At 40.1% G+C, this 12431-nt stretch overlaps 1 protein-coding gene across 1 annotated transcript in view; it reads right to left on the bottom strand.

The window, feature by feature from the left end:
• The window catches only part of SLC27A4 (solute carrier family 27 member 4), a 736182-nt gene that overhangs the window by 527256 nt on the left and 196495 nt on the right, over positions 1-12431 (bottom strand). The window contains exon 3 of the mRNA XM_044058859.1: positions 2722-3116. Within this exon, the coding sequence (XP_043914794.1) occupies positions 2722-3116 (395 nt within the window). The remainder of the gene's footprint in view (positions 1-2721; positions 3117-12431) is intronic.

Below are 12431 nucleotides of genomic sequence, written 5' to 3' on the forward strand. Positions count from 1 at the left end.
TGTCTTCCTCTTCTTGATCACCAACGTCATCCCACAGACCACCATTCTATGCTGCTTAACTACACTTTCTCCTGTCACCACTTTACAGTCTCCAATCTCCTTCAGACTGGCCCTCCTACATAGGATATAATCCACCTGTGTGCATCTTCCTCCACTCTTGTATGTCACCCTATGCTCCTCCCTCTTCTTAAAATACGTATTCACCACAACCATGTCTATCCTTTTCGCAAAATCCACAATCATCTGAACTTCTGCATTCCACTCCTTAACACCATACCTGCCCATCACTTCCTCATCCCCTCTTTTCCCTTCACCAACATGCCCATTAAAATCTGCTCCAATCACTAGTCTCTCACCCTTGGGTACACTCACCACTTCATCCAACTCACTCCAAAATTTTTCTTTCTCATACATCGCAGACCCAAATTGTGGAGCGTATGCGCTAAAATTCATCATTACACCATCAATTTCCAGCTTCATAAACATCACTCTATCAGACACTCTTTTCACCTCCAAAACACCCTTGGCATACTGTTCCTTCAGGATACCCCCTACCCCATTTCTCCTCCCATTCACACCATGATAGAAAAATTTGAACCCGCCTCGTATACACCTGGCCTTACTCCCCTTCCATCTGGTCTCTTGCACACACACTATATCAACCTTCCTTCTCTCTATCATATCAGCTAGCTCTCTCCCTATACCAGTCATACTGCCAACATTCAAAGTTCCTACCCTTACTCCTAATCTTCCTCCTCTCTCTATGCTTTTGGGCATGCTTTCCCCCTCTTCTTCTCCTTCGGCCAACAGAAGCCCAATTTCCGCCAGCACCCTGTTGGCTAACAGTGCTGGTGGTGGTCATGGTTAACCCGGGCCTCGACCAATCCGGTATGGAAATCTGTATTGTTGTCCACATATGTTATTTGGCAGATGTTTTACACTGGATGCCCTTCCTGACATAACCCTCTCCATTTATCCAGGCTTGGGACCGGCACGAAGAAATGGTATCTCTCTCTGACAGGGCAAATCAGTTTTTGGCAACTGCAAATTTTTCAGCTCTTTCATGATATTCATTTTATTTAGATTATCCCTGGATGGCACCCAATCTGTGATCTTAGCTCCTGTGATTATTCACTCTGTAACTAAAGTCTGTATCTATTTCAGGTATTCTGAATAATCAGCCCATAGAAATACTCATGATGTCATCACAATTGCCAATGGAAAGTTTTCTTTCAGTACTGTCAAGGTACTGAACTGTAGTTCTTAGCAGCAGAGAGAAGAGCCTGTACTTCATGCATCAGCGGGAATACTTTGTTCTATATTAAGTAATTTACCAACTTCATAGACAAGAAATATCTCCTCATGCCTAATGCAGTACATACTACTACATGTGTGTCTAATTCAGGCATTTTGTATAGCAATCACCCAATTATTTTAAATAATGCTTCTGCCTGATTAACCTTCCAGCATTAACATGTCATTTTAGCAACTAAACTTCATAAATTATTAACTGGTCTCTTCAGATTAACACATCACTTGGGTCTTTATTTCGAGGTGCCTCTTACAGACTCTCACACACACACACACACACACACACACACACACACACACATATATATATATATATATCAGTCTATATCATTTAATCACAAACTAATTTCACTGAAAACTTACTTCATGACAAATCTACAATAAAAAATATATTTGCAAGGGGGTACCATCCATGTGGGGGCCTTTGTCTCCAACCCCCCCCCTTATTTTTATAACACGCCATGGCTGCACACCCTCAGAGAAAAATAAAACATCACAACGAAAGAAACACTGCTGCAGCGAAGGCCACCTACAAATCTGGGGGAAAACATGATGCGGACCATAGCAGTGCACTCGTACTCTGCTAGACTCAATTCCATAATCATTTCTATTATAAAAATGGCACCATCAGATACTTTTTATAGAATTCTACAATTTTTTAAGAAATGAGTTTAGATGAAATTAACTTTAAATGAAATGAGTTTTCAATCAAATCATCTTGATCAATAACTTTAGATGAATTGTACTTCAGATCAAGTGATACAGACCTATATATTATAAAACTTAGAACAGCCATGTGTGCAGGTCAGGGGATGATCAATCCAGCTTGGATCTCACCAATGGTGATCTAAGACAAACAAGCCAAATTATGAGTGGATGACCCCCGATTCTTGTTTTTTATTCGGAATTGTGTTGGCAGTGTTAATTCCATTGGTTATGTTTATTTTCTATCCAAGTCAGATTTTTCACAAACAGCTTAGTTGCTACACTGTCTTAACAAAACTTCTTTTTTTTAATAGGCTAGAAGACAGGTCAGAAGAACTGCATTTATCCACTCACCTGTTGGCTTATATTTCTTTGATTTTACTTTATAAATATGAATGGATCACATTTATTTCCACAAAAGCAATCTGGATGTCTTGAATTTGTGTTGTGCAATTGATAATGGGAGTATTTTGGTAGCTGTCATCTTGTTTAGTAATATATATATTTAAACACCAAATATTAAAGACATTCTCACATCATTTTGCAATAAAAGCAGATCTGACCATATGCACTGACTTTCTTTATGTCAAGAAACTATTTAGCCAGTAGCAATATTTTTACTTGCAAACAATTAAACAGAATTATCAGATTAAGTGAATACACAAAATATTTTGTTGCAGTAGAAACTTTTTTTTTTAAACTTACCCTCTGTTAGCTCAGACCCAAACACCACAGCCTTGGAGTTAGAGATGGAGACACAGTAAGCTAAGGCATCCATTCGTAAGTTAAAATTAATAAGTGCTGCTTCCACACCAATTTTAGCCATTCCCAGCCACAATCCAACATATTCATTCCGGTTTTCCATAAATACGGCCACCACATCACCAGAACGGAATCCTTCACCATACAGATAGTTTGCAACAGCATTTGAGTACTCATCTAACTGTTGAAAGGTCCAGTGCTCATCTGTCCCATCAAATATTACTGCTGCTTTGTTGGGGTGCTTTTGTACTACCTTGCTGAAGATCTTGGGGATAGTGTTTTGTTCCTGAAAGTGACGTCGCACATTCAACTTCACTGTAATTAAGACTTTTGCACCACTGAATCAAAACACAAAAACTCAGAGGTAAGAGGCCTGAAAATCAGCAATCGCATAACATTTCAATGCATTACAAGGAGTACAAAGACTTGCATTATATATTAATCACAAATCAGAGAACACGCAGCATAGCTTGGTTTTCACTGTTAATTTACTACATCAGATAGAATGGCAAGTCTACAAGAAATAAGAGATTTACATGTGGCTTTGATTTTTGTACTTATATCACATTTATATCGCAACTTAGTCAATGTAAACTGGGCAAAGGACAGTCAATACAATTCATTTTAAGTGATCTTTCTATTCATCAGGATATTCGCCTACACTGGTCTTAAATGATGTCTTAGTCTCATAAGGTGATCAAGCCATTTACTGGAAGCAGGTTTTTAAGTAAATGTATGCAGGATAGGTGCCATAGATGCAGTATCAGCATGATGAGCATGTTACAGAACTGAAATGAGTAATCTTTGGTTTTAAACACAAGAATTTTGTTCATGACTATCAGCCCTGCTCATGTCCAACAGTTTGCAGTAGCAGGGCCTACACCAGTAATCAGGTTTTACACAGGATATTTTGGTTAGTCTGCTGTATACAGCCAGTGGCAAACATTGAATTTATCTTCTGCCAGAAACTCTTAGCTGTTTGCCATTATACAAACTTCTGTTTCAAGCATTAACTGAAGGTTAGCTTCCTCTTGGATTCTCTGCGGCAGTACATAAATCACCATATATCTTCAAAAGCAATGCCACTATAAATCAAAAAAAGATCACATTTCACTCTCACAATCTAAAACATCTTTCATAAGCTTATCCTTGCATTACTGAGCAGTCTACCTAACCACATAACTACCTTGCCAATATAAATATTCTTGCTTCAGGTACATTGGCTAAAGATACCTTGGTTTCACAAAACCTAATTTTTAACATATGTTGCATCACATACCTCACTTATTTTAGACAGGCTTTAATTTCTTCAATCTTGAAATGTTTATGCTGTGCTGTTGAGAGTTGACATGTAAACTGCTGTTAGATATGTAATAAGGTACAAAGAGGTATGCATGGTACAGATATTACCAAATGTCCAGGGGTGCTGTGAAGTACAAGCTCAAATGGAGAGCGTCTTACAATCCCTGAATGCATATTATACAATGCCTCCCCTAAAACGTGCACGCTGATTGGCCAGCCCAACCAGCGTGCCCGTTGTAAATCCCTCAATATACTAACGGAAAAAAGTCCGGTCGCCCGGACTTTTTCCGTTGGTATAAAACACTGTCTCGCTATGTTAAAAGAGTTTAACATAGCGAAACAGGTTTAAAAAAAGCAACGGAGATCTCCGTTGCTTTTTTTAAAGCTGTCTCGCTATGTTAAACTCCTTTAACACAGCGACACAGTGTGTAAAAAGCAACGGAAATCTTGCGATCTCCGTTGCTTTTTTTTAAAGCTGTCTCGCTATATTAAATGGGTTTAACATAGCGAGGCAGCTTTAAAATAAGCAACGGAGATATCCGTTGCTTATTTTAAAGCTGTCTCGCTATGTTAAACCCATTTAACATAGCGAGACAGTAAAAAAAGCAACGGAGATCTTGCGTTCTCTGTTGCTTTTGCCCACAGTTCTGATGTATTGCGCGCAGTACATCAGAACTGCCGCAGAATACCAGACAGCTGCGGAAGGGCAGTAAAGAGGCATTATACAATGCCATTATTTAAGAAAAGTAATTACTTCTTTTCTTAAATAATGTCATTGTATAATAGCAATAACCCACTTCTGGGTGTGGGTAATGCTGTATTTACCCACGGTTGGCTTTGTTTGGTCCCTTGGGCTTTGCCCTCAGGACCAAACCACGCCAACCATGGGTAAATCCAGCATTACCCACACCCAGGCGTGGGTTATTGCTATAGTAATACCCATGCCATGTTTACCCAAGTACCTTACTGCACTTATAAAATGGGTGTGTGTGTGTATGTATATATATATATATATATATATATATATATATATATATATATATATATATATTATAAAATTTCAGCTTGAATATTACATTTAACAGCATATATTTGGTAATTACTTTTCATACTTTATTTTAATGTAAAATAGTTCCTCTGCTCATTTTAACAATTTTTCATCTCTGCAGGTTTATAAAACTTTGTAACTATGTGCAATATCTGTTTGAATTTTTCAGGGTCATCATTCTGGGCTGTTTTGTCAACCTGCTGTGTGCTATTACAGGGTCCAGTTTATGAACATATTCTGACACTGCACACAACCTCAACTGAGGTCTGGCAGGTGAAGGAGTCCAGATGAGGGGAGTAACATAACAGAGGCACACTGCTTCATACAAATGTATACTGCATTTTAGGTAATTTAGTCTCACAAGACTAATAACTCCAATAGTAACTCTAAGAAATGAAAGGCATATATACAAGTAGCCAGGAATGCCCATCCTCCAGCCTTTTTAAGTTGATTTAGCTGAGAATAAGCTTGATGTACCTAAAATACTCATAAGGGTAATGGGGTTGGTTTTGGCATAACAGTTAAGGTCTTCACCTCATAAATAGAAGGTATATGGTTTGTTCTGCCCTTGAGTTATTCACTAAGCTTAAAATGGCCCTTGGGTAGATAGCCCAATATTCACCTATAAACCTATTCAGGGGTTAGCACCCAAGAATTAAAAAAAAAAAAAAAAAAAGTGTTAACAGGTCCCTTGTTATTTTCATGCAATATAAATATAACTTTTCCTTTTAACAATTTTCATTAACTCCAACATTAAATTGCCCAATTGCTGCCTTCTCAACTTCATTCCTCTTCCTGAATATGACTCTGCCTATATTGTTCAGACAAATTCCATTTATTTCTACCCAGTCTGCTCCTTCCCTTTTCTAAAGATCATACCTCCAGTTCTGTTGTCTGCAATATTCAGTATTTCAATTACAACCGGTTTAGATTCCAGTTTTCATGTTCTAATATATTTTTTTGTAAGCCAACAGTATTAAACTTAGTAAGGCCTTACTATGTCTGATAAATTCAAATTCTGTATCCCAACTCAAAAATTATCATGTCCTTAGTTATATCCATTTGCGCCCCCAACGTTTCTAACAGTGTACTCTGTAGGAAATTTTTTAAATCTCTCACCTTGTTACAGTTCCAAAAAAAAAAAACAAACCTCTGTTTCTCTTCACACCTCCAGCATTTGCTATTTATCACAGGCAAAATTCTCTTAAGTGTGTGCGAGGTACAGATAGCTATGCAAACACAAGCAAAATTCCTAAACCTTCTGGAAATTTTTGCATATCCAGGAGATGTACAGATGTTCTCCCTTTGTTCCTTTGCATACTGCCTTTCCATTCTTCCTTCCCAATCCTTTCTAACCTCATCGGATTGATTTTCTTATAGATATCTTTCAATATTTTATATGCTCAATTAATTATCACTTTTTAACAGCAATTTCTATTCTAAACTGAAATAAAAATGCTACAAGAGCTGGTCTTTCATTTTGCAGCCTCTTGTCACTTTCTCTTTGCCTATCCTTTTGCTATCAAGCCCCGGTAGTAAAGCAGTCTCTAACCTGCTGCCCAAACATCTGTTTGGCCTCAGCCCACTTGGTTACCTTTCCCTCCCTGGTTATTTGCTCCCCAAACACAGAATCCTTTGCCATTTTTCTCCAGTAAATTCCGCACACCCTTGCCTACATTCTATACCTCATTTCCAGTCACCTCTTTTGCAAAATTCTTTTTTCTCCATTCAGGTGTTAACTTATTCTGTACAGCTGTTATTCTCCTGAAGGACCTGCATTCAAAATTCAGATCTTTGTCATTCTTGAACTCCACCCCGTTTCATCAACACTTTCCACTATGATTTATAAGGGTGGGGGGTTGGCATAATGATTAAGGTGTTTACCTTACAGATGCAAGGTGCAGGGTTTTATTCTTGTCTCGTGTAATAGACTAGGCTTTAAATGGCCAAAAAGAATAGTTAGCCTAGTAATCTATGAACCTACTGTATAACTTTCTGCTCATGTTATATATATGAACCTTAACTGCATAGCTCATAAATATCCCTTAAAATCAGGTAAACCTAAGCAAACTTATTCTACGGGAATAATCAAACTTATCCTACCTAAATCTTGACCTGTTACTCTTTCCAACAGATTCTTTCAACTTTTTATTAACTATGGCCCACATCTTCTCAAATAGTTGATAAAAATGAGCTGACCTGTGTTTAAATCTAAAGGGGCTAAAACCATTTTCACTGCTTTTATCTTCCTATTCATATCCACAATCAAGAGCTCCCAGCTTCTCAGTTTGTGTGTTATCTTCTGTTTAGCCTCTGCCTACATATCCTTAGCTACCATAATTGAATCATTTTAATCCATTCACCTAAATATTTAATCTTATGTCCCCTTAAATGCAGGTATTACTGAAACAGTTCATGCATGGGTACATAGTTTACTGCTATAAGACTTTGTCTTAGCTTCATTTATTTTAAATTCTGAAAAGACTTGACACTATCTCAAAATGTACCACAACACTGAGTTATTATGGAGTACTTAATAAAATCAAAAAAGGATATCTGTGAATAAAGCAAACTTTTCTTTATTATCATACCAGTTTTAACGTTGAATTTGAGAGCCCCTAATTTTCTTTGCCTACCTTGCTCCTCTTTTCAAATTCAGCTTATTGAAGAGGAACCATCCTACATTAATTCTTGCCACTGCCTTTTTATATACTTAACACTACTATTGTATTAGGGAACAGAAGTTCTGCCACTGCCCTAAAAATAAAATCATGGCTGACTATCAAATGCTTTCTTTGCATCATGCCCAAAAACAAACTGGTGTTTTCTTACACTCTGCTTCCCACTGGATCATCACTGTTAATTGTTAATTAATGTTGTCAAATGTTTGCCTCCTCTTTAACAACCACACTGATCCAGTTCTATAAATTTTGGCAATACCTTTGCCATCTTCTTAGCTAGTATATACAAACATTTTATAATCATGGTTTAAAAGTGAAATATATCTATATGAAACTGGGTCAGAAGAGCCTTTACACCCCTTCACTTTTCTTATGTTGGTTTAGCTGATGGTATACATTTTGAATTTATTTAACTGGATTTCTGGTATAACATTGATGTGTGTTTTATTTCTATCTTTGTATGCACTGTATTTCTTCAGATTCATCTCTTAGGCCAAACAATGCTTGGAACAGTCTCTCTCCTGCATTTGCTTGTGGGTATGTAAATTGACTGCTAGGTTAGAGTAATTGCTTTTTGTTGCTATGATAAACGTTTTGCTTCACCTTGGTCACTTCCTGTCTTCTGGCACTGCTTTATTTTCTGTTTGTGGAGTTCATGCTTTCATTTTGTTCAGGATATTTTCAGCTCCCAATTGCAATTTGGAGATTTGTTCATAGGTTCATAAGTGTGTACTAGGCTAGTGGCCCTGGAACCTTTACAAACCTAGCCCATAGGATTACCCTGGCATCGTGCCACCTGACCTTAGTTCCTAGTGCCTCTGTCGAGCAGAGCCACTGCAGTGATCCCTGGGGTGAATTTTCCATTTCCCATCCACTCATCAAGATTTCTCTTGAAGAGGGCCAGTGAGCTGCTCTGCTTGACATGTATGGGAAGTCTATTCCATAGCATGGGCAGTCTCTGGGTTATGAACCTGCCCCTCCAACATGTTCTGTTGATTGTGGTAATGAGGTTGAGGTCTCTGGAGCATGTGGTGTGGAGGGAATGAGATTTCTTTAGGAGTAACATTTCTAACAGAGCTGTGGCTTTGTAAGTCAAGCAGATACCACCTCTAAGTAGGCAATATGAGACAGAGAATAGTTGGAGTTTTTTGAGTCTGTCCTTATAGGACAAGTGTTTAAGGCCTAGGATCCTCTTTGTAAGGTACTTTTCTGATCTCTCCAGTTGTTGCAGGTGTCTAGTGAAGTACATGCCAAATGGAGCACTGTACTCGATTATTGGCCTAATGAGGTAGAGGGGGACAATGACCTCTTTCTTCCTGGATGCAAAACCCTTAGTAATGAGATATGCCACACAGAAGGACTTTCTGACCACAGTGGCAATGTGGTGGTCAAAAGAGAGGCTGCTGTCAACCTGTGTTCCCAGATCTCTTAAAACACCTTCTGTGTTCAGTGGGCTACCATCAATGTGGTAATTCAAGGGAACTGATGATGCATTTTTTGGAATTGAGCTTAAGGCCATGGTTCTGACACCAGTCGTTGGTCTCATTGAAGCCTTTCTGCAGGATGTCAATATCACCTGGGGAGTTAATAATAGCTCCCAACTTGCAATCGTCTGTGAACTTTGTCAGCCAGAGTCCCTTTGGGTTGGCCTGGACTTCAGAGAAGTAGATACCAAACAGAAGAGGACCCAGGACTGAACCCAGTGGGACACCACTCATGACTGGTCCACAGTCTGACTTGGAGTCAGCTACTTTCACACTGTGGGTTCTATCTGTGAGCCAGTTTGCAACCCACCTAGTGATATAGGGGTTGATGCCTAGCTCAGTGAGTTTTTCTATGATTCCTGAGCGGGGAATGGTATCAAAGGCCTTGGCCAGATCAAGGTAGGCTGTATAAACCACCTTGTCTTCATCCACAGCTCTGGTGATTAACTCAAAGAAGTTGGCCAAGTTGAGCAGGCATGATCTACCCTTCACAAAACCAAACAGTGTAGGAATGAGAGTTTGGAGATTGCCTATATCCTTGTTTATTAGGTCCATGATGATGTGTTCCATAGCTTTGCATCTCAGACTCATCAGGCTAATGGGAGATAATTCCCAGGGTCTGTAGTCGCTCCTGCTTTGTGGAGAGGGATGACTGTAGCAGTGCGCCATTCGATAGGGACAAAGCCTGAGGTGAGGCTGTGATTGAACAGGGCGCACAGCTGAGGTGCCAGTTCACTCTGTAGTTCATGTAGAACACAGCCAGGGATATTGGATATTGTCAGGTCCCACAGAAGCTGTATTATTGGCCTTGGACAGTGCTGTTTTTAATCTATGCAGCAGTAATACTGGGTGCCAGGCAATCTACTTTTTTGTGATTGGTCCTTTGGGGGGGGGGGGGTAAAGTTAGCACTTAATCTGTTGGCCAGTATATTGGCAATATCTGTTGGCTCGGTGTAGGAGGCACCATTGTGCAGAAGCTCACAGCAAATCTGGGTATTGCCATGGAGATTCTTTACATAACTACAGAAGGCCTTGTGGTTGTCTTTACTATCTGCTACAATTCTGTTTTCATAGCTAGCTTTAGGGAATTTTATGAGGGATCTCAAATGTTTGTTGAGGCTGATAAGGGAGCTTTTCCAGTCTTGGGACTTCACCTTATTCTGCATCAGTTTCCTCCTCCTGTTGTAGAGTTTGTTTATGGCAGGGGACCACCAGACTGGCTTCCTTTTTTTTTTTTTTTTGAGGAGAGCGTCTTGGTTCTATTGGGTATGGCAAGATCCATGCATTTATGTACGTGTTTGTACAGTGCCACTGGTGTATGATTCGGCATTCATGCAACTATTCTCCACTTGCATGGGTGCTGTGAATTTAGCCACCTCCGTTTTTACGAGCCCAAAGTTAGCTTTGGAGAAGTATTTCTTGGTGGTTACTTTTGTAGGGGGGTGGGAGGGATGTGGATTTCCAAGATGATTAGTTTGTGGTCGGATCTAACCATGGAGGAGTTGACTATTGGTGTAGAGCAACAGTCGCCCATGTTCATAATGACCAGGATAAGGATGTTGCTATCTCTAGTGGGGTTATGAATGAGCTGTTCCAGAGCATTGGAATTAATGAATTCCAGAAAGCATTGGGCAAGTGTATTGGTACACGAGTAGTTTTCCCAGTTAATGGAGGAGTAGTTGAAGTCGCCCAGTATGACAGTGTTGGGTTGGACCCTAACATTCTCCAGGGTGATTAGGAACGTGGAGCTGAGTCTTGGGACATGGTTGGGGACCTATAGCAGGCTATGACCTGAATCGCTGTCTTACCAAATGTTAGCTGCACCTGAAGTATCTCAGATGCTTTGCGTTGGGCTACCAGTCTGGAGGTGTGCACGTCCTTTATGAATATGGAAACACAACCACCTTTGGCGCTTCTGTCCAAATTCTGGGGCCGAAAGGTGTGGAATGAATTATAGCCTGGTAGTGCATGGGGTGCTTTATGCTGCCTTGAACAAGGTCTCTGTTAAAGCACAAATGTCGATGTTCTCCATTTTAAGGAGTGCTTTGAGTGAGTGTATTTTCAGATTTAGACTTCTAGCGTTGAGCAGTGTGACTCTCAGATTGCATTTGTTTGTAGCTGTTATGGTGGTAATTTGGTTTTTGGAAAACCACCTAAAAAAGTCACTACAGGGGTGGCAAGATCCTTGGCCAGTATAAGGAAGCCCAGGGGTGACAGAAGCAGGCCATCTCTGGCAAAGTATCGAGGTATGTCAATCATGTCATCCCAGGCAGACAGATACTGGATCCCCTTAGAATGACACCAGAAACTTAGCCAATTGTTGAAGTTGTGTGAACCCTGAAATTACAAAAAAAAGTATGAAAATACAGAACAACACAAAGTGAAAAGTACAGTTTTGTAACTACCATAAATGTAGATGTTCGAGTGCTAATACAGCTGCAGTCATAACAGATGGGTTCTCCTGCCGTCAGGCGGGTCCTCGGTCGGCCAAATTCCAAAGTCTAGGTCCGGCGTCGGTTGTCGTCGCTTCTTCCCTGACATCAGTGCGACAGGGATATAAAAGAACCAGCCAACGCCATTTTCTTCAGTTTTTCTTGCCCCAGATGTCAGGTGCCCCCAGAAGGAAGGCAATACATAAATTTGTGTAATAAAGCAATGCCATATAATCAAAATACAGTAGTTGCAAGCAAATACACCATAAATGAATACCCCAATCAGGTTGTATGAGGAGGTGTTAGCCAAAAGGCCTGTCCCAAGAGGGGAAGGAGGGAGGGAAAAGTACAGTTTTGTACCTACCATAAATGTAGATGTCCGAGAGACATGCAACTGCAGTCATAACATGTGGGTTGCCCTGCCTCAGGCAGCCCTCGGTCGGCCGGATTCCAAAGTCTGGGTCCGACGTCGGCTGATGTCGCATTTCTCTCCGACGTCAGAGCGGCTGGAGTATATAAGCATCAGCCGACGCCATTTTCTTCAGTGTTTCTTGCCCCAGATGCCAGGTGCCCTCCAAGGAAGGCTGTAATCAAATTGGAAGACAAAAACAGGATTCCAAACAAATACATGAGCAATAAAACAAATACACCATAACAGATATCCCCAGCTGAGAGAGAGAGGGGGATAGGAGTGGACCCTAAGCAT

Source organism: Protopterus annectens, chromosome 16.part0 (genome assembly GCF_019279795.1).
Source record: "Protopterus annectens isolate FY-2018-M chromosome 16.part0, PAN1.0, whole genome shotgun sequence".
Classification (NCBI taxonomy): Eukaryota; Metazoa; Chordata; order Ceratodontiformes; family Protopteridae; genus Protopterus; species Protopterus annectens.